Source organism: Biomphalaria glabrata, chromosome 15 (assembly GCF_947242115.1).
Source record: "Biomphalaria glabrata chromosome 15, xgBioGlab47.1, whole genome shotgun sequence".
Classification (NCBI taxonomy): domain Eukaryota; kingdom Metazoa; phylum Mollusca; class Gastropoda; family Planorbidae; genus Biomphalaria; species Biomphalaria glabrata.
This window is the reverse complement of record NC_074725.1, coordinates 11,358,038-11,381,494: the sequence shown is the minus strand read 5'-3', so window position 1 is coordinate 11,381,494 and position 23,457 is coordinate 11,358,038. Positions and strand designations below refer to the sequence as shown.

Genomic DNA, 23,457 nt, shown 5'->3' with positions numbered 1-23,457 from the left:
TAGCAAAATTGTGTTTTAGGTTTTTTTTTTTAAATACTTTTTTATCTGGACACATTCTTCTCAGACTATATATATTTTTTAAAGATTTTAACACTTAACACCTAGTAAATAACCAGTTATATAACTAGGCCGTTTCTTGAATGACTTCATTCCAGCTTGTGAATAGCCGCTGCATGCCATGCCGTGAAAGTTTATCCCAGTAACTTACAAAGTAATAAAGGTGTCTTCCACATGATTCCGGATGTTATATCCCAGATTGTCACATATGCCAAGGTGATGATAGTTTGATCTTACAATGAATTTTTGAGACATCCCCAGAGATTATGCAATTGGTAAGCAATACACGAATTCAAAAATTCCCAACCTGTAAAAGGGAGGGGGGGGGACAAAAAGAGGTGGGGCTTATTTAAAGCAAGGGACAAGCATTCTGTTGTATTTGCTTTTGTTGTTTATAGATCAACATTTGAAAAGTGATCAAGTAAGAGGACATTAGGCTACTATGAATGTTAAAAAAAAACAACAAGGCTACAAAGACAGTTTGTGTAAAAACACAAACTCAAAATCGGCCCCCGAAGTGGTCCACCTAGAGTGTTCACCAGGATTCGAACACAAGATTCCGGTTCCAAATGCTTTACCCCTCAGCCACAGCATCTCCATATATTTATTTAGAGTACAATGATATTTTTTAAAACAATAATTATTAACCTTATCCATACATTCAAAATTATTAACATGTTACATTGTAATAATGAGAAACTAAAAAATTAGTCTTCTTACAAAATTAGATATCTCCATTGTCATTTGTCATACAAACTACACATAGATCTAGATAGATCTAGACCTAGTTTTAGATTTAAATCTGGATTCAAGATCTAAGTCGAATAGATCTATTCTAAGTAATCTAAGTCTAGAGTCTAGAACCTAGAGTTAGATCTAAGTCTATATTCTCTATATCTAGTTCTAAGTCTAGATATAGATCTAGAACTAGATATAGAATCTTGATATAGAATCTACTATATCTAAACTAGAACTCTTATGAATTTACATGTTTAATCTTAAAATTACTAGACCTAGGCCAATGTTATGACCATGATTAGTGGGCCTTTTGTAACAGGGTAAAGGCAAAGGTGTACTATGCTGTTCGTATCCGATTCATTCCAGGGCCGCCACTACCTATTGTGCAATGTGTACATTGCACGCAGGCGGCCGAATGTAAGGGGCGGCCAAATCATTTCCAAGAATCCTTTTTATTTAAATTTTTGGTTTAATAATTTAAAAAAAAAATTGTATTTAAATTCTACTGATTCCATTACCCTTTGAAAAGGACACGCACACGCGCGCACGCGCACACACACACGCGCACACACGCGCACACACACACACACACACACACACACACACACACATATATATATACACACACATATATATATATATATATATATATATATATATATATATATATATATATATATATATATATATATATATATATATATATATCTGTGACACCCTCAACCAAACAGAAATCAATCGAAATATTGACCAACTCTTTTATCAATTAGTCATAATTAATTAATTTCATTTTATATGAAAACAGTACTAGCTAACCGGAGATAAGTCTCGTATAGATAATTAGGTCATCGTCTAAAAAATGTGAAACAAACAATAGATAACTATATATTTTCATAAACATTTGGCTGGCTCAGTGGTTAGTGTGTCGGCTTGAGCCCTCGATTTCGAACTCAAGTCGCAAATCGTTATATACATATATATATTAAATTGCTCTTAAAAAAGACACCAAGGAAGTCTTCTCCAAGATACCCCTTCCTTCCACCACTCCTTATCCCAACTGGTCAAGACAAGTGATAGGATCAAAGCTATAAGCATGAAATTGTACTTTAAAAAAAAAACAATTGGTAAATGACTTTTTCGTGATCAAACGTAACTGCTAGCAAACATGATGCTTAACACACAAACAGTTGCGCAGCAAGGGATTTGGGGGCACGTGGGGGGGGGGGTCTTGACCTCCTTGGGGCTCTTGCATTTTGACATTCAACATGAGATAATGGCGTAATATTGATTGAAAAACAAATTTCGGACACTCATTTGGGGCCACTGCACACATATGATATAACTACCATACTGCACATTATAGACGTTTCTCACACTTGAGTTTTGGTCTTTCCTGTTACATCATTTCAGAATGCAGGAAACCGTTTATCACCTCTTTTTTTTATTTATTTTTTTACTGTACACATTTGAAATGAAGAGACTTACAAGAATAAGTAAAGAGACGAAGTCTGGGCAACAATGTAATATCACGAATTCAGTATTGTAAATGTATGTGGGCTGTGCGATCTGGAAACCGCGCGCAGTTCATCTCAGAGACTGGTTATATGAAACCTTTAATATAGAGAAAGATAAAGAGGAAGATATTGCTGATTGACGATACAATAATTTGTAGCATTTATGTGACTGAAAAATAAATTGAGCTAGCTTTTATCAATGCTTAATGGATAGAACAAATATATATATATATATAGTCATAGTATGTATATGAGCATCGCTCTTTTTAAAATACACTCTGGAAAACAAATATTAAAACTATATCATATCCGTAGCGTTGAGATCTTAATATGGACAATCAATGCGTTCGTTCTTACTGAAACAATTAGTCCATCTTGTGATGATAGTTTTTAACATCCTAGTAAAAAGAAACCCCATCAAATGCTATTAGTGCATGGAATGGGTTGCCTGAGCTAGCCAGGAAAACCAGCGACTTAGCAGAATTTAGGTCATTGGTTAATATGCATGACTAAATGCTTGACGCGTAGGACGTAATCATCTTTTTTTTTTGAAGTAACGTCTGTATTATATAAGATAAGAATCAAGTACCTAGTTAAACAGAGACCAATTGTTTCAGTTCTAGAACGATTGATATCTGTTCCACCACTGGAAATAGCAAAGAGCTTTAGTTGTAATTTTTAGCACTTTTATAAGACAAAAATCCTTACATAAAAGAGGAGTCAACTTCGACCAGGTGAAATGGGGAGGCGATATTTTAAAATGAAGGCCCCTACTTACCTAACTCTCTAAATATCCATTACAACACAAAGTGTAAACCTTCAGAGTCCCCACGTCACTTGTCGTCTGAGAAAAACGTCACGTTTTATTGCGTCTGCTGTTTGACAAAGACAGGTCCCAACTTTAATTGTATTGAACGACTTCACTTGCAGTAGGTAGCAATAAGGGACAGAATGTAGCCTTAAAATGTGCATGTCGTGTCACGTGTAATGCAATATCTGGCTGTATTGTATTGATGTATTAAAAGACCTTCATTGTGTTAGGTTCCTTAGACCCCAACAAAAAGGACAAGATATCTGATAACTCATAAGAACCGACAAAAGCTCAACATTTAGGTTTACCCTGTTTAATACACAATAAACCCTCAACCTCAGTCGGTAGCTATGATGTTACTCTTACGAAGGTTATGCAGTAACTGTTAATTCTATGTTTCTTTTATATCCGGTCCAGGAAGCGACTGTCCAACCTTCCTGGACAGGGGACAAGACCTCACTGACTAACACACTCTCTCGCACATTCAAAGAAGACTAAATCATTCAGTTCATAACACGTGCAAGACTATTCACATTCATAACCTGGGAGTACTTAAACAAGGGGATATAGCTATTATACCAAAATATCAAAGTGACATATTCACTCTCGCCATACCTCCCTCTGCTCCCCCCCCACCCCCGTACAAAAACCTTCAAATACATTTACTAGATGCTTAAAACGTGAAAAGGCTCGGACTAGAATACTGTTTGCCCCCCCCCCCCCCCCCTGTGGGCCTGAATATATTAATGATCTTTCTCCAACTTTTTAAAAATAAAAAAGTCTTTTTTTTTTTTGTTTGTTTTCTTATTTCCAACTACTGTCTAGTCTCCATAATAAGATATTTCATTCGTCTAGGTCGGACCAGAAAACCACCAAATATGTAGGTATTAAAGGTGCCAGTGAACAGATCCAATGATGACTGAGTCGGTAGGCCCTACTATGTGTAGAGGAGCTGGTACTACTGCTCAAAAGTCCTGCGCCTGACTGAAGTCAAAATTATGCCTATTTAAAGTGAGACCAATACGATGTTCCAGCAAGTCTCTAATTTTTTATGGTACAATTGTCCACCTCATTATAACTACTATTACAATAACAATATAGATTCAAACACGAACAACATTCACCCATGAAGATGATCCACAAATCTTTCTGTTTTAGCCTTAATGGAAAGCAGACGACCATTTCGTAAAGATCTGATGTAACAGTGGTTTCATATGTGTAGATTGTATTTGAGCGGACAGGGGATTGAGGTTGTAGATTGTAGCAGTGAAGCTGGACAGTGGTTTGAGGTTGTAGACGCAATAAAGGCCGTGAAGCCACTTATGTGGCAACTGCGCTTCTTGCCTACCAGAGTCTCCTGCAAGATCGCCTATGTCTATTGCCCTCTCATGGAGGAGTTTTGTAAGCTCCAATTCCTTTGGTATCAGACCGTAGATGTTGAGCTGGAGTATTTTTATCGAGCTAGATTTGTCGCCCCCTAAGGGATTTGGACTGGTTGCGACAAACTGTTGTAATGGTTGGTGGTTTGGAGGGCCAGACGCCCTCGTCGTGTTGGGTGTTTCGGCCATTTGGGCCTGGTGCGGGACATGATCACCGGGAGGGTGTGGCTGGCGTACCACACCTTGGCTACCGTTCTTCCGAGGGAGGAACGAATGCAGTGTAGCCTGGGAGGAGGGCTTTGTCCTGGGGTGAAAAACCTTCACTGACTTTTCGTGGTTCGACAGGTTCCTCCGGATCGAAACCACGGGGCGCGTAGTAGAGGATTTTGCGTAGTCGGGCCTGCCGCCCTCTACCCGTGCAACGGATCCTGATTGGGTCAGCTCATACCCGCTTTTCTTGGTTATTTGTGTATTGATCATGAATGTATGGAAGGCGCAGACCGTTGGCGACATTAATTATTTCCCATTTGGGGTAGTGTGTGAGGGGCTGCAAGAGGGTTCAAAAACTTGGGTGCGGGAAATCCGCACCACTGGTCACCACCTCCTTATGGCAAGACCCAGGAGATTCCGTTCCGACCAACCCTCGAGTTGGTGTCCAGCCTATCCGCTTTTCGGAGAACCCGTGGGTCTCTTACTCACCGTTGCCCCGGGGCCCCACGTGGGGGGGGGGGGAGAAGGGCTGGACATAACCCTTTGATGTCATTGTACACTCGCTGACTGCTCATTCATCAGTAGCGAACTACCAGTATACTTGGCCAGCCCTCTAAAGAGCGGAATGTTCACCAGTCAACCACGCTGAGGTGGTACTGGAAGGCCAGGGTTTGAGTGTATCAATTATTTGACTCAATCATGTAATTCTTTTTAAACAGATCAAGACTAACACTAATACTTTTAATAGATCTGTGTGATTGGAAGTATTTTACCAAATGTTTTTGTTAAGCTCAATTTTATGATTATAGCATGCTCAAGGCGATGTGGTACAATCACTGGTGAGGACCAGTCGGGGGAGGGAGAAGGGGGGTATCTGGAAGAGAGTTTCCCTGCTAGCTGTTCAAAAGTAATTTATAACTTTATAGTTATTTATAATATTTATACATTACAATTAATTACCAATATTTAATTGACTTAATGGATATTTTTTAATTGATTCTTTTTTTTTGTTAAGTGCAATAAATAATTGTTTAAAGTACCAACTTGATCGGAGAACGAGAGAGGGAGAAATAGCGTTAGCAATTAGTTAAGGGGGACTAAACCCAACAAATGTAGCCATCTCTGTGAATACTGAAGTATTAGTTTCCCTTGTTGGTATCAAACGAAATAATTAATTATCAGTAATTAATTGACGCATTATTGATTCACGTTTTGTCTATGCCAATGAATAATTGTGCGAAGTTTCAACTTGATCCGAGAATGGGTGTGTGAGAAATAACGTGTACACACTTTTTTTTTATTTAACCAGACAGAAGACAAACAGAGTGTGTTGATAAAAGTTTCGTAAAATTAAAATTGCTCGATTGCAATTCAAACTTAAGTCTCGAAGTCTCCTTGAATGGAAAGTTGATACGTTAACAATTGAGTTTGACATGTGCTTATGAAAATAGTCGTTTATTGTTAGTTTTAAATTTTTAGGCGACGACCTAATTCTCTATACACGTTATATCTCCCCTTTGCTAGTACTTTATATAAAACAAATTAATTAATTACGATTAATTGATCCAATATTTCGTCATTTTTTTAAATTGAATTGATGAGAAATAGCCGTACGTCAGCGTACGTGTACAGAATGTGTAGCAGACACAGACAGACAAGAGTTGATATCAGCTTTGTAAAACAAACAGAAAGACATGAAGCTGCTCGCGCTTATTGTAATCATTAAAACAAAGCCAAGACAATCAAAGTAAAACCGTTTCATTTAGGTCTAGTTACAGTTTTGGACCTGTTACTGATGTGTGAGTCAACCACATAGTTAACATATATTCCCGATTTGTTTCTTAGTAAGCAAAAAAACGGAATTTCCCCTAAAGATAACTTTCATTTTGGATTAAAATTACCGAAGGTTTGTTTTTTTGTTACTTGTATTCGTCATTAGTTTAGGTTAACCGTTTTCATAGACAATTAATCTATCCCCGTTATTGACATAACTCTTCTTTAAAGATACAGGGTTTTATTCACCATAGATTTATATTTATAGCAATATGTATATATAAATCTATATATTATTCAGTTATAGACGGACTCTGTTTTCTAAGTTAGGTCTGTCTAAGAATAGTTCATACGTAACTGTTATTTTTGTGTAGGCCTATATGGAGCTAACACTCTTTACAAATTTGAAATACTAAATATGAGAAAAAGTCTTTGATGTCTTCTACGCTCCAAAAGCATTTAACACTCTAGTCCAAACTCTTTTGTGAACATGCTGGGAGGGGTGATCAGGGATTATCTGAGAGAAAATCCCGTGCTGCCTTTATACTGTCAGCAAAGCCAGATCAGCTCGAGTTGAATCTTGAATAGCAAATTACTAGTCTACTCCGGATTTCGAATTCAATAAGGTAGCTACGTGTTTTAAGCCTTTCATATGTATAATATATATCCATTAATGTCTTGTACTTTAGTCTGCCATCGGTTGTCTTGTGCTTTGCAAATTAAAAGTTTTCTTTCATTCGAATATCCTTTTTAAAATAATATTCTTTTTTACGAGCAGAGCCATGGCAAGTTTTAGGATCGTCCGAGAAAAAATTGTTCGAAGGACATTGGCTCAATTGGTAAAGTTAAGAGAGGTAACTTTTGTAAGCATAGGCAATAGTGTTGTTATGTCTGATTATAAAAAGAAGTATAGCGAACAAGGAAAGGTCACCAGAAGAAAAGAAAAATACATGTAGGCCTACAAATGTAAAGGGTCCCAGGTAGTATCACTTACGATGACGGTTCCTGGCAGACGGAGAGACGTTTCGAGCGCAATCTAAAAATGTCAAGTCAAGGGGTCAGCGACATTAAACAGTGAATTGAATTGATCAAAGACTTTGAATTGATAAGTGAACTTGAATTAAACAGTGATCAATAAATGAAAGCACATTTCAGTTTCACTACATTGTATTAATAAAATATTCCTTTTTATGTTATTAATATCGATAGCCTAGAAGTCAACACACTCTTATTAAATGTAATTTTATATTTAAGTGAGCAATTAACTAAACGCAAATTCTCATGTCATTCCTTTGCCTGTAAAATATTTCCCCGAATTCAAAAATAAGATTCTCTATATTTCTTTCTCTGCCAACCAGTGCAACATGCGATTGTATTAGGCTTAAGCATGTTGTGTGTTTTTTTTTTATAAGTATACGTTTGATTGCAGTTGAGCACACTTTAAGACCAACAACCCAATTTACGTTAAGGGAGTAGACAGATCTATTTGTTCTGTGCTTCAATACTCCCCAGGTATATCGATGCTTCGAAATCTGGTCGATTCATTGAGTAGGAATTTTAAGTTAAGCATCTTAAAAGTCTTATTATTAATTATTTTTAAAATTGCGAGCTGAAGACGCGTGACACTTCTATATTTGTGTATACTTCCTTGCAGGATGCTGATAACGAGACACATGATACAAGTTCTGAAGAGATCAAAGTAAATGGCTTCGAAGATCCCAGTAACGACGCTTTTGAAACTCGGGAATCCCTAGCTGTCGATAGTTTAGGTTTGCAAGACGCTTCTAGCTTGAGCACAGTGAAGTTGAAAAAACAGTCAAGACATTTTGAGTTTATCAAGGCAACAAAACCAATGAGAAGTTTCTCATATTGGAAGCAAATCCATAAAGTAACAGGATTGCTAAACACTGGCCAGGTTGTGGCTGAAACACTTTATGTTCCAGAGTTGGACTCTTGTTTCAGATACGGCATATACTTTCCCAAACAAGAAACCAGTAATTGTTACTGCATGGAAATATTTATTGACATGTGTCAAACAGGCAAAGAGGTAACATTGCCAGTTTTTCTCCAAACCTCTACCAAAATATTTATTATAAACCAAAGCAAACAATCTGAGGAAATATTTGCGAGTGAGGAAGGAATTTTTAATTTAACAAGGAACAGAGAATTTGGTTGGTTCGAAGTGGCCTCTGTTTCTACAAACTGGCTTGAAATGATAAAGAACAAAATTTGTTTACTTGAAAATGACAACTTAACTGTCAGGCTAGCGGTAAATGTTTACGACAGTTTGGCATCGAATAGGCCAACAGAACTTGAAGAGAATGATAGCAGCGAATCCGATTCCTCTGAAACGGACGAAGAAGACGAAGAATCGACTGAAGACATGTTGCTCCTCGATTCTTTTCTTTGTCCTGTGTCTGAATTAGACTTGAGTGTTAGCGACGGTTTGTTATTTGAAAGTGAGGAATGGCATTTGGAGTTTTTGGGACACAGCGTCAAAGCCATTTTTATTTTAGGTTGCGACGAAAAACTAGACATCTTCTTAGATTTCTTCCTCGGCTCTCCAACCACCTTGCCGGACATTGCCATCTTCAAGTGCCGGGTGAGCATTGTCCACCCTGAGGATAAGAAGAAGACCACCGTGGTAGGAGAGAACGACCTCCTTTTCGACATGCTCAACAATGCTACTGCTATTTGGCATAACAACCATGTCACCACTGTTGACATTGACCAGATAGATAAAACATGTTTTGTCGCAGATAATAAAGTGCTGTTTAGATTTGACTTTACTTTGCTAGATTAGACAAATGCAAAACTATGACATCTACTGCGTGTTGAGTCTGTGATGTTCTGACATTTGTTCACACAGGAAGGAAAGAAGTCTTTTCACCACTATTACGCATTCTCTGTAATACACTTCATGTGTGTCTCCTTTTCACACATGTTCAAAAAAATATATTTAGGTGTAACGAATGGGAAGAACTACACATTTACAGCCATAGATTCTAATACTGTAAGATTTATTATCCTTTTTTTATGAAAAAAAAACAAACAAAACAAACAACCTACCATTATTTTATTAACTAATTAGGGCTTTTTTTTTTAATTGATTCATGTTTTGTTAAAAACAATGAGCAATAGTGAACATTTTATCTTGATCTGAGAATGGGAAGTGGGAGAAATAACGTTTTCAAAACGTGTACCAGGCAGACAGAGTGAGTTGATATAAGCTTTGAAAAAAACAACAAACAAACAAACGTCTTTTTCCTGATCACATCAACGAGGCAACACCAACCTTCAAGAAATGTTTCTCAATCATTTTATTGGCTATTGCACACAACATTCATTGATATGAGGTCACAGCTCTACTTGTTAGTTAGTACAAATTTGGAGTACAAACGTTATAGATAAACAATAACATGTATATCCGAAAAATCAAATAAATATCTTGCCAACAATCCCAATATATCAGTATAGAGAGATAATACAATACTTATTAGGATGATAAATAAGAAATGAACAAGGTTCACTTTCAAATGAAGTCTTCCAAAAAAAAAAAAAAAAAAAATAATCAAAATTTTTGCAACACTTTTGTGTGTATAAATAAAATCCACTTGTTAATAAAACTTGGACATAGTAACTTAAAAACAAATGATCTAATATTGTAATTATATTTTGTGTCATTGTTTATGGTAGATACCTAATTTTAGAGTGATAGAATAAGAGCAATGAATAGAGAGACTGTGTCAGGTGTGTAAACAAAACTATGTACTATCAAACACACTATTAACAGATGGATAAAACAAATGAAGCAATAATAAAGTGATTGGTATTGGTTCGATCAAAGTATTGATGCTGGTATTTCTATCCTGACCCTTTGTTGTGAACTACTGTTTTGCATGTGCTTATGGGTTAAATAAAAGACTAGTGTCTTAGTCTTTACAACATATACTAATCCAAGTTCTATAACCAAGAGAATTGCTAAACAATTTGAGTTCAAAACTTCCATAGTGTTAATGCAAACTTGTCATTAAAAAAACAAAACAACAACATTCAATGAGAACAAAGGCTTTGTAAAAATAATTCTGTGATCATCCTAATTAAATAGCTAGAAAACCACTTCATGATCAAGTTTTTCACATGTCCAATCAAATAAATAAAAGTTGAATAATCAGAATTGTTTAAAATAAAAGAACACAACTCTGAACATGTGGTTTTTGAAAAGTAAAATGTTATTGTCTGATAGGGGTAGAGGGAAGGAATGAACCAGAAATTATCTGCTGATTGTCAAAGCTCATCAAAAAGGTCATTTTCTTTGAACTATCAAAACAAGAGTGGCAGAGAGGAGAAAGAGCAATTTAAGGTTCTATAATATAGTGTGGTAAGATAGGAGTGGTTTTTTCCCCAGCAGTATAAAGGACATTTAGGATAGCTGTCTGCACTTTTGACTCTATCATGTTAAAACCCTTAGTGCTGCCCTCCAACTTCAGGAAGTTGGGGGGCTAGGTAGAAATAATGTTTCATTTCTAAAGGTAGCGTACATCTAAACCATACAAGTCAAAAGTTACACATACAACCCACTACTAATGCAATATAGCGCAGGTTAAGGCTGGGATGACTTCTTTTGTTCATACACAGAAATCAAGTCAATAATTAAATATCAGGATAGCATTAAACTGAGAATAACCCTATCACAATATTGCCAAGTGAATGACTATTGTTTTTATTTATCTACATTTAAAAACTCATTTAATTAACAGCAACAACATTTTAGCTTACAAAAAGAATTAGAACTAATGCAATATATTTATACCAAAAAAATATTAGCCAATTAAAACAACAACACTCCAAGCTATTATGATTTTATTTATATTTAATGTAATCATTAGCGTTTGAAGCATGCTTATGAATTAAATGCAGGATTTTTTTTTTTAAACTGTTTCTACTTGATGTTCTTCAAACAAAATATCACAATTTAGAATAACATTTAAGTGTTGAGCATAGAATGGAATTATATGTGTAGAAAGCTGAGAGACTGAAGCCATAGCTGACTGGCTTATTCTGGAGAGAAAGAAAAAACATGATCAGTTGTTTAGGAAAGTCTTGATAAGTTGTTTAGGAAAGTCTTGATAAGTTGTTTAGGAAGGTCTTGATAAGTTGTTTAGGAAAGTCTTGATAAGTTGTTTAGGAAAGTCTTGATAAGTTGATTAGGAAAGTCTTGATAAGTTGTTTAGGAAAGTCTTGATAAGTTGTTTAGGAAGGTCTTGATAAGTTGTTTAGGAAAGTCTTGATAAGTTGTTTAGGAAAGTCTTGATAAGTTGTTTAGGAAAGTCTTGATAAGTTGTTTAGGAAAGTCTTGATAAGTTGTTTAGGAAAGTCTCAGTATTCTTTTCCCTTAATGATATTGGATTTGTTCAAACTGTAGCATTGGCATGCAATATTTTATCTTTTTATCTCTTCTACTGTATGCCAGTTTGATTTGTCTGTCATTCAAAGGGTTTTTATTATCACTCTTTGTGATACCAGTATATCAACCATGCTTACACTGCAACAATGTGTACACTTTTAGGAGACTGGCTATAAACAGATTACATAGGTAAGCAAAAACCGATACATTTTGTTATTTAAATTAGAAGGTAAAAAAAAAAAAATTGAAGCAAACAGTTTTTCACAGCCAATAAAGGAAAGATTAAGTAAAAAATTGTTAATAAATACATTTTACATACAATAAATTATTTTGGCAGACATACAATATTATAATAGTTTTTAAATAATGTAATATGTACATCTTAAAGGATTAAAACAAGAGAAGGTAATAAGGAATAATAATAATTTTAAGGTTATCATTCTAACTGCTTTTTTTTTAACCCCTGTTTTTTTTTAATGGTACTAATTTATTCCATTTTATAATTGTGTTATTTATCTGGAGCATGTACAGGGCTTAATTTTCTAGTTCACAGCTTTTTAGCAATGTATGAGAATAGAATCAACAACAACAAAAAACAACAACAACAAATTTGAGAAATGTATATAATCTGCTAAAAGACTTAAACAATATAGGAAAAGAAGCAAATCTCAGAATATTTACTTCTCATGAAAAACAGAAAATGTTTTTAAAAAATTGTTACAATCTAGAAATAGCAACAAAGCTAAAACTATGCACTAAACTTTGGTTGAGAAAGGTATACAAATTTAAAAAAAAGATTTTGCAGTAATGATATTGCATGCATCTATATTGCATGCATCTAAAAACAGGACATTGTAAAAAAAAAATTGATGCTAGCAAATAAAATCCAATGAAACAAGAAACAAAGGTTTCATTCTAAGGTGATCAGATCACAGTAGGTTTTTAAACAATACAATGAATCCATATCACTATGTAGTGTCCCTATTTGGACTGGAGCTCAATCCGGGCTAAGTAGTCTTATAATCTCAAAATGTATTAGGCCACTGATACAGTTTAAAAATAAGAATAAATCAAACAGTCCAACATATCAGATAGATAAGATAATATTTATTGATCTAATCAAATGGAAATTCAGTTTGACTACTATTGACAACCTCAGCGTAACTACTGTAACAATAACATTATACACTCAAACAAACAAAAATCTATTTATAAGTAGATCTTAGTGAATTTGAATACAATAATTAAACAAAAACATTTTGGCTCTAACAAAAAAAAATTTTGATAGGTTTTTAAGATATTTTTTTAAAGCATTTTATTAACAAAAGACTTAAAATCTCTAAGCTATTATAGACAAATGTACAAGAACTTAAACATGCAACAATTACTTTAAAAGAAAAATGAAACTTACACACAGGGCAACTTTTGAAAAACATTTGATTTAACATAATAACAACAACAAGTCTAAGAAACAATGAATGCATTAAAATAACATTATCTTCATGTTGTAAGAAAAACAAGAGAAGAAACCAAGTGTACAATAAAATATTAGACTGAAATGAGTGGCAAAATGGCTATCCTTCATTTGCTCAATATTCACAAAATGACTTAAAAGTGTGGAGTAAAACCAGTTGAAAGCCATTAAGATGATTTAGCACCAGGCCATGTTTATTGAACACAACATGAAGAGTAACATTCTCAGCAATGAAAGAAATTATATATACGGTAAGCATATGAATACTTAACTTTAAAAAAACACTGCACTATGCAATATTTTCAGGAGCAGACTATATATGAATTAAAATTTGCTAAGGATCAAGAATAGAGACATTATTTTACCCATGGAAGAAAAAAATGTTATGTGATCCATTAGTTCTATACAGATAAAGGAAGAGGATAACATGGAGACATTAATGTTTGCTGATTAAAACCTTTTTTTTTTAAGAAAACTTCTAAAATAGTTATACAATAGAAAATCAGGAAGATGTGATATTATGAATTATGGGAATGCACCAACACTGAAAATTTCAATACAGTAGTACTCTATCTAGATCTAGAATAACAAAGAAATATTCCAAATCCTATAAAATCTAACCCTACACCTTTAAATCTAAGCAGCACCTTATTTTTTTGGTTAAAGATTTGAAAAAGAAATTAAGATGTGAATTGAGACCCAGTGACACAATTCTGAGAGACAAGGGGGTAAGAAATGGACATGCCATCCAAATGGTCAACCTTATCACTCAAAAGGTTTCAAGATTCCCTAAGGTATGTGCTGAAATTTTAGAGTAATAAATGTGTTTCACACATGTATTATCAGCTCTTCAAAATTAAAAAAGAGTACATTCCAAAAAGATAAATACCCAGACACACTAGTGGCTGTTGTTAATATTATATATGCTCTTCACAGCTGGGAATTTAAGTATTCATTGAATATATATATAATTCTTAATTCATGTAAAACAACAAGTTATATTTGCACTAGATTTCAACAACAACATTAACGAAGGAAGATCATACTAGGCTTTACATGGCAGATCCTAACAAAAGGCAAGTCAAATCATTTTGTAAATAAGTACATGCTATAATCTCCTATTATTCTCAGTACAACAAGTTTTTTCTATGCCTTTAAATATCAAGACATGTACTGAAGTTCTTCATCATTAACTAACATACCATACTTTCATTATCTAGAAACAACATGCAAAAACTAACAGAATTGTAAGCAACACAGCTCAAGTAATTTTAAAATAACATAAATACAATCTCAATTATACAGCCCACTTGTATAAACACAGTCAATGAAACTTAACTGTTCCAATGACCAAAAAAACCTAAATAGTAGTCTAAATTTAGCAATATTTAAAAAAAAAAAAAAAAAAAAAAAAAGCTTTAATGCATTATAAATTAAAATCAAGACTAATTTGTTTTCTTTTCTGCCTATGTACAAAGCAGATCAAGGTTTAAACTTGTACACTAATTGGAGATCAATGTGTTGTTCAAAGTGAAACTAAAGAGCAACAGAAATCACAAGTGTACACATGCCTTACTTGAAGCATAAAAACAAAACAAACAAGGTTACAAAAGACAGTTTGTGTGGAAACACAAACTCAAAATCGGCCCCCGAAGTGGTCCACCCAGGCAGGCTTCAATATTTTCAGAAAGAACATCCAAATGAAATTATTTCAAAGACAAATGAGACATAAGAATGGAGAAAGAAGGTTAACAGATCTTGTGTAGTGCCCCAACGGTCCCGCGGATGAAAGAATAGGTGAAAGTGAATGTAAATATAGATGTGAACCTGGCCTAACTAGTTCCCCTTTTAATCCTTGTGGCAGATGATGTAAAGTTCATCTGTTTTTGTGGCCTGCGGTTAACGAGGATGTCATGTAGCCAGCACAATGACCAACTGCCTTTACTTTTCCACAACTAATGTCAGGTACCCATTAGAGCTGAGTGGACTCAGAGGCTCCCAAAGTTGAAAATCCCATTCTTCACCAGAGACCCTCGGTTCGGAAGCTAAGCGCTTTACCGCTCAGCCACCGCGACTCCCCTGGCCTAACTGATGTCTTATAATTGATCTAATTGTTTTGAAAAGGCTCAATCTCTTAATTGAATCCTCAAAAAAAAAAAAAAAAAATAAATTTAGACAATACAAAAAAAAAAAAAAGGTTCAGGAAAATAAAGTTTACAAGATTACTATTCATTTTAAATTAGGTCTAACTTATAATGCGTACTAATTAGCTTTTTCTCTTTAAAAAACAGCTTGCATAACTGATTTTAAAAATTAGATTTTTCGCTTTCAGAAAAAAAAAAGTAGCCAGAACTTTGAATGGTCTGTGATGTCGGATTTTCAATATCTTTTCTAGTTTACGAGATCTAAACGGGACGGACAGACAGACATTTCGCACAAAACTAATAGCGTCTTTTCCCCTTTCGGGGGCCGCTAAAAATGATTTCATAAAAATAATACTGGACATGAACGTTGTTAAGTTACAAAAAATGTTGACAACTGAATAAAATGAATATAACCAGTAGTCATGACTGTAGAAAACACATGTACATGTACAAGTCCAAAAAAGAAAAATATCTACAGCTTTTTATAATCACAAAAAAAGCTGAAACAAAAAAAAAAACAAAAAAAAAACAACAAAAGTTATTGCAGAGCATGAAATCTGGTTCAAGGCTAAGTTGTGGCATGACTCCGTTTGCTAACATTCTAGGGATACAAGCACTTCATCACAATGTCATAAACTTAAAATTGTGATTAAAAACAAAAATTTTGAAATAAATGATAAATTGTACATGTTTCCGAGATATGAAAAAAAAAAGTAATAATTTGACAAGGTGACAGATAAAATGTAAAATATTAAGTCATGAATGCTAAATAAAATTCTACAGAAATTTTAATGAAAATACAGATTAAAAAAAAACCCAACATCTTGAGAATAAAATAATGCATAGGCGAAATAGGTTTTTCAATAAATTTTCTACAAATAGATGATTTTGAGTTGCAAAAAAACAATATGGTCTTAAAGAAAAAGCCTGGCCTAGTTACTTGCCAATTTTCTTTTTTCTCAGACTGTTGTATGCTTTCTAAAGTCAAGAGAACATGAGTTGACACAGAATCTAATTCCAGTTGGTTTTGGGCCATCATCAAATACATGACCTAAATGTGACTTGCACTCTCTACACTTGACCTCCATTCGCTGAAGACCTGTAAAAAAAAAAATTTAATTTACAGCTTTTAAAAAATAATTTTGATAGCTTTTTTTTTAAAAGAAGATCTTAATTCTTTTATTTTAGTTCATGACTTTAATTATTAAGTTAAGAGAAGTTCCACTCGATTGAAGCTTTAAAAGTTCCTTCCAGAATGCACATGTAACATAATGTTAAATAATAACAATAATGTGACAAGGCTCAAAATAATAATTTTTATTTTAATGTGAATCTGAAAATTTGATACATTAGTGGGCGCTACTTTGTCTCCACTCAGCTCTAGCAAGTTAAGATTGCATTTTAGCTCCAATAGTTAATCCCAGAAGACTAGAGAAAATGAATATCTACAGAAGTAGTAAAAATATTGTTTTTTATTGAGAAAAAAAAAAAATCTTATTTTAATGACAAGTGATGCTCATTCTATACAGAACTTCATTCAGTTGGCAGCCTTATTTAAATGAGGAGTCTGACAATAAGAAATGGACTCGTCTTAACATTTTTAACAAATGTTCTCAAAAACCTCAACTTTGTCATTTTAAAATATACTTTTTTTTGTACTAATTACTTCACCCCTAAAAGGAGCAAGGTGTCTAGAAAATGCCCAATTCTAATAGGTGACAAATGTTAGCCCTGCTCCCTCCTAACACTGCAAAGAATGTATTCAACTGTCTATAATAATATGTTGATTTAACATATTGTTTATTACTATAAAGGTGAATTAAAATGTCTATAACCATAAAGGTTTAAATGTCTTTAACTATATAGGATAATTAAAATTTATAAAAATTCTACCTCCTACATTTTCCTCCTTTAAAAGCACATGACCTTTTGATATGACATCATAAAATGCTGGCCAGCCAGAACCCGAATCGAACTTTGTCTCAGATGAAAATAATGGCGTCCCACAAACTATACAGTTGAAGACACCTTCCTCTTTCCATTTGACATATTTACCAGAAAAAGGTCTGTTGAGGAGTAAAACATTTGAATATTCTTGTTGTTATAATACATTTTTAGACAAAGAAAGCAAAAGGAGAGAATTTCACATATATGCATCTTTAAGTAAAATAGTAACATAAAAAGTTTTGTTTTGTTTTACAAGTTCAGATGTTCCATTAGAGATTAAGAATATTTGGTCCTAATCCAGCTCTAAAATGAAACAGCCAACTAAATGTGGCCTCATATTCTTCTTAGGAAAGCCTCAAAATATTTGTGATCACTGATAGGCAGTACACCAGATTTCATCATGTTATATTTAGTATTTGTAAAATTATTATAAAACCACTGCTTTGAGCTAGCCTTTATTCTAAAAACCTTTAATTTCCTATCTATAAAAGCTCAATGTAATCACTTCTCTGTTCCCAATTGTTGTGTCACTCGAAACTGTGCTGGACTCAGACGTTTTTCTAACTCTTCTTTGTTATATACTGTCCTGCAACAAACACTTGCTGGGCATTCTTTAGATTTCAAGACGTCTGCTTCTTCAATACCATTCTCACTGGCCTTGCTGTCAGTGGAGTCCACGTCTCCTGACTCAGCATCACAAAGGCTTTTCAATTTTTTCAATTTGGGAGAGATCTCCTGTTTTTTGGTGACATAATGCAAGATGTTCATTCGGACTGAAAAGTAAATGGAGAAAGAATGATTTGATAAATAATATTTCTAGATAATAAACAAATTAATAAAAGGCCTACAAACTTCATGTGGTGATCTTATCTTATCTTATATAATACAGACGTTACTTCAAAAAAGAAGATGATTACGTCCTACGCGTCATGCATTTAGTCATGCATATTAACCAATGACTTAAATTCTGCCAAGTCACTGGTTTTCCTGGCTAGCTCAGGCAACCCATTCCATGCTCTAATAGCACTAGGGAAGAAGGAGTATTTGTACAAATTTGTCCTAGCATATGGGACGAGGAATGTGCCTTTATCTTTGTGTCTTTCAGAGTATTTTATTAAATTTTGTTTTTGTATTTGAAGATTATGGTTCAGTGTTTTATGTATGATTGCTACTTTACTTTTGAGCCTTCTTTCCAAATTTAGTGATTTTACTAAAGGTGTTACTCTAGTCAAATGTGAATATTCGTTTGTTATGAATCTCACTGCTCTATTTTGTGTCTGTTCCAGTTTCTTAATGTTTTCTTGAGTTGAGGGGTCCCAAACGGAGGATGCATATTCTATTATTGGCCTAACCAAGGTTAAGTAACATTTTAGTTTTATGTTCTTATTTGATTTATAGAAATTTCTTTTAATAAATCCTAATGCTTTGTTTGATTTTTTTGTAGTTTCATCAATATGTGGATTCCATGATAGTTTTTCATTTATTATAACACCTAGGTATTTTGCGTTTTTAGTCTGTGATACTGGTTTGCCATGAATAAGATAAGTGGAATTAATTTGTTTTAGTTTTTTTGTTACTCTTAACAACTGACATTTTTCTGGGTGGAAAGACATGCTCCAATTTGATTCCCATTTCTGTAATTCATCTAATTCTCTTTGTAAAATATCTGTGTCTTGTGTTGTTTTTATTGTTCTATATATTATGCAATCATCTGCAAATAATCTGACTTTTGTTCCTGAACTAATGCAATTTGGTAAATCATTTATGTAAATTAAAAATAGTAGTGGACCCAAGACTGTACCTTGAGGTACACCTGAGTTTACTGTTATCGGTGTTGATTTAGAGCCATTTATTATTACAGTTTGTTCTCTCCCTATCAGAAAGTCTTTAATCCACTGATGCAGTGGACCATTAATGCCGAAATATTTTAATTTTTTAAGCAAACTATGGTCGTGAACTTTGTCAAAAGCCTTAGAAAAATCTAGTAAGATAGCATCTATTTGTTCACTATTATCTAAACCTTTTGAAAAATCATCAATTAGTCCTATTAGTTGTGTTTCACATGATAAATGATATCACAAGCCATAACAGGTTTTTGACAGAAATAGGCTAAAAACTGTTGAGGTAAGAGCCATTTTGAACTAGACCTATGGTGTATCGCTTATTGTCTACCCTAACTCTCCCAGGCTTACTCAAGTAAATCACAATTACCATAGACTAGTGTATCTTTTACCAAATACCATATTTTATTTATACAGCTTTATTCTTATGACATGACAGAACAACTATATTGGTATCTATTAGAGATTTTTATACATGGCAGAAAATATACATACAGCTACTGCTGTTTCATGTATCTGTTTTACAAAATAAAGGAAATATTGATAAGCTCAGTTTTTTAAATAGAGTATAATTTGTGTGTAATTTTTAGCATTGCAAAATCAAATTTTCTAAGCTCTTCCATTTATAGTACAAAATAATTTCAATCTGGAGGAAGCATTGGACTTTCACTGTGAGACTTATTTAAAAACAAATGGGCAACTAACTAGCTGTAAAAAAGGAGATTTGATATGAATATTCACTGCAATGCATTGAGGTATTGTAAAAATTATAGCGCCTCTTTTTTGTTTAGTTGGCAACAGTGACCTTCGATTTAGAATCTGTGACATTGTTTCGTTTATAGTGAAAATCTCCAATCTATAGCACATTCTACTGTAGATCAAAAGTGAATGAAAATAGTTTTTTTTTTACCTCTCAGGAAGAAGATTCTGCTATTTAAATTTAAACAGAATTTCAGGCTTCTAAATAGAGGAGGAGAGTATTTCATAGCTTATTATAATACTGTCTAGTAAAGTAGAGATTATAAAAAGAAAGAGGAGGGGGAAGGTTCGATTAATTATTATTTTTTGGTCATTTATCAAACAACATATATCTTTTGTTTATAATATATACTATGCTCTCTATAAAAATTTTAAAATCTTTTGTATATACATCTTTAATTCTCTGTTATAAATACAAAATATAAATTACCTTTTGTGTATAAGCTTGACTTTCTCGCTGCAACTACAGGACTAGTTTCTTATTTTCTGTTGTAGATCATAAAGAAACATAAACATTTAGTGCATACTGGAAACATCATGGAAACATTTTTCAATGCCCCAAATAACCCCTCCCCACTTATGAACAAGAGGTTGAACCAAACAGAAGGAAAACCTATATAGAACATTTAAAGAAACTAAGGCAGAAAAAGTTTATAAAAAGTACATAAAAATTAAACACCTAACCCAAAAAGTAAGTAGACAGCTGCAGAGTTAATACATTATATAAACAATATAATATCTAAGGATAACAACAAAAACCTATTGTCATACATGAAGTCTAAGAAAATGGAAACAACAGGCGTAGCACTATTAAAAGGAGAAGATAACTTTATACATAATAAAGATGAAACTAAAGCTAACATCCTAAATAAATACTTTGCATTACAGCATTCTCAGCCTCATGAGACAAAAACATATTACTTAATTTGAACCAAAGTCAACAACAGGGAACAAGAAAGTGGAATCCAAAAACTAATAGCCAACATCAAACCTAATTTAGGAAAGCATCTGGACCTGATGGTATTCCATCTAGATTACTCAAAGAACTAAGCAATGAGCTAGCCCCAGTGTTCAAATACTTTTTCAAGCATCTCTCAACCAGGGCAGAGTACCAAGGGACTGGAAAGAAGCTAATGTCACTCCGCTATTTAAAAAAAGGAGAAAAATCTGACCCAGGAAACTACAGCTAACCAGCATGACATACATGTAAAATTTAAAAAATCCTAAAAAACATAATATTTAGCAACACAGTAAACCACATAGACAAACATAATGTCCTTACTCCATACCAACATGGCTTTAGGAAATATTGATCATCATGAGAAACACAACTAACAGGATTAATTGAAGATGATTTTTTAAAAGGTATTATATAATAACGAGCAAATAGATGCTATAGATCTTATTAGATTTTTTCCGATTCTTTTGACAAAGTTCACCACTATAGCATGCTTAAAAAATTAAAATATTTTGGCATTGATGGTTGTTCATTACATCAAAGGATTCTAAATTTTCTGATAGAGAGAAAACAAACTGTAATAATAAATAGCTCTAACTCAACACAAATAGCAGTAAACTCACACGATTTACCAAAGTGCATTAATAGTTCAGGAACAAAAGTCAGATTAATCATTATTTGCAGATGAATGCATAATAAATAGACAATAAACAAAACAAACACAAGACACAGACATTTTACAAAGGGTAGATGAATTACAAAAATGGGAATCAAATTGGAGCATGTCTTTCCACCCATAAAAAATGTCAGATGTGGGAAGGATTGATGAATGAGGGATGCATGAGTGTGTGGGAGATAGATAAGTATGGGATGGTTGGATGTGTGTAGGAAAGATGGATCATGGATATAGATTATTAGATGATCATAGGAGAGATGGCTATGAAAATTAAAGATTCTTTTTTTTTGTTCAGTCTACAATCACAGATGTGCAGTGAAAGACTCAGAAAGTTATGTGGCTGATTTGCATTTATAACCCACTTGACTTATAAAGTGTGAATCCCAGAGAAGACTTGAAAAATAAATGAAAACAACTAAACCTAATCAAAATTATATTTTTTATAAATCTATAATCAAAATCATCTATCATTAATAACAATAATAACATTATATATTATACTAAATTACTATTTCTATATCTATTCTAGACTCTAAGATATATTATCTAATTTTAGATCTAGAGCCTAAAGCCTAATCTAGGTCTATGTGTGAGTCATCATCAAACTCCATTTAAGTGAGGGCTTGAGAGGCTCAAATCCTCTCTTGCAAAAGCCATGGACAAAAACCCTGCTTTTTTTGCTTAGTGCATACATGTCACCATACAGGTCGAGAATTTTTGGTTTCCCAGACCTGTTGAGACAGAGATCAACAAGTCTGGTGGGGCAATCAAAAAGAATATATGAGACACGGTTTCCTCTTCTTCCCTGCAGCGGGGACACCGTGTGAAGCCATGATGACAGTGTCATCATTATCATAGGATAGGAGTAGATGTATTGACTATTCTATATACAAAAAATATATTAGATTTATTAGATCTAGATTCTATATTTATATTATGTAGATCTAGTAGATAATATTAAGATAGACTCTACATCTAGATCTCTATACTGACAATAGTCAATACTCTATCTGGTCTTCACTCATTAAAAAAAATGCTAATTTTCATGATATATCTTAAGTAAATCTAAGTATTAGTCTAGAACTATTAGTATTATAGTCATTATTTAATATTATTATTTTTATAGTAAATTAGTATTATTATGTCTACATTGACTACACTGTAACAGTACAGTGACACTAGTCTAGTCCTAGTGACTGACAGGAGTGATGTGAGTCTAGAACTAGAAGACAAGTTGCAAGTCTAGTAGTACTAGTCTACTAGTAGTAGTAGTAAGTTAGTAGTATTAATTAATTAAGTATTATTCTATTATAATATATCTAGATCTAAATCTAGCTACCAGAACCGTGCTTTAGTCTACTAGAATCTAGTCTAGATATTAGACTAAATCTAGATTCTATCTAAAGTTATAGATCTAGTTAGTTATATTTACTCAAGTTTTTGTTATGGTTTTAGAGAAAAATAAGGATCTAAATATATGGTATCTACTTCTAAATGCCAGGCGCATTACACAAAGTAAAACTATATTTAAAAAAATATCGCTCTATTTAGATCTACATCAAGAATTTAGAAATAAATCTACTGTTGTTTATTATATAAAGCAAAAAAATAAATGATTTAAAACAACACAAATATTAACATTGCATGTAAGATTGAATATAATCTCTCTCTCTCTCTATATATATATATATCTAGATATAGATCTAGATATCAATATCGAAATACCAAAATACAGAAAAAAATAGCTTAACCGGCATGAAGTTAACAAA

General features: G+C 33.3%; 3 protein-coding genes across 5 annotated transcripts in view; 1 reads left to right on the top strand and 2 right to left on the bottom strand.

Moving 5' to 3' along the window:
- Positions 1 to 3,261, bottom strand: part of LOC106055626 (beta-1,4-galactosyltransferase 2-like) — a 44,626-nt gene extending 41,365 nt beyond the window's left edge. For both annotated transcript variants that reach the window (XM_056012863.1, XM_056012865.1), the window contains exon 1: positions 3,088 to 3,261. The gene's annotated coding sequence lies outside the window, so the exon portion shown is untranslated. The remainder of the gene's footprint in view (positions 1 to 3,087) is intronic.
- Positions 3,262 to 6,479: 3,218 nt separating this feature from the next.
- Positions 6,480 to 9,583, top strand: LOC106074419 (uncharacterized). 2 transcript variants are annotated; one of them, XM_013235191.2, is made up of 3 exons: positions 6,480 to 6,615; positions 7,261 to 7,336; positions 8,137 to 9,583. In XM_013235191.2, the coding sequence occupies exons 2-3, from the start codon at positions 7,265 to 7,267 to the stop codon at positions 9,283 to 9,285; spliced, it is 1,221 nt and encodes a 406-aa protein (XP_013090645.2). In that variant the 5' UTR covers positions 6,480 to 6,615; positions 7,261 to 7,264; the 3' UTR covers positions 9,286 to 9,583. The 2 variants fall into 2 exon arrangements, with proteins under 2 accessions (XP_013090645.2, XP_013090646.2); XM_013235192.2 differs by lacking the exon at positions 6,480 to 6,615 and adding an exon at positions 6,697 to 7,108.
- A 201-nt stretch (positions 9,584 to 9,784) lies between these two features.
- Positions 9,785 to 23,182, bottom strand: LOC106074418 (peptide methionine sulfoxide reductase MsrB-like). The gene is made up of 5 exons (XM_056012472.1): positions 23,121 to 23,182; positions 20,485 to 20,540; positions 17,960 to 18,227; positions 17,401 to 17,573; positions 9,785 to 16,606 (listed from the first exon to the last, which is right to left on the bottom strand). The coding sequence occupies exons 3-5, from the start codon at positions 18,220 to 18,222 to the stop codon at positions 16,467 to 16,469; spliced, it is 576 nt and encodes a 191-aa protein (XP_055868447.1). The 5' UTR covers positions 18,223 to 18,227; positions 20,485 to 20,540; positions 23,121 to 23,182; the 3' UTR covers positions 9,785 to 16,466.
- Positions 23,183 to 23,457: the final 275 nt, after the last annotated feature.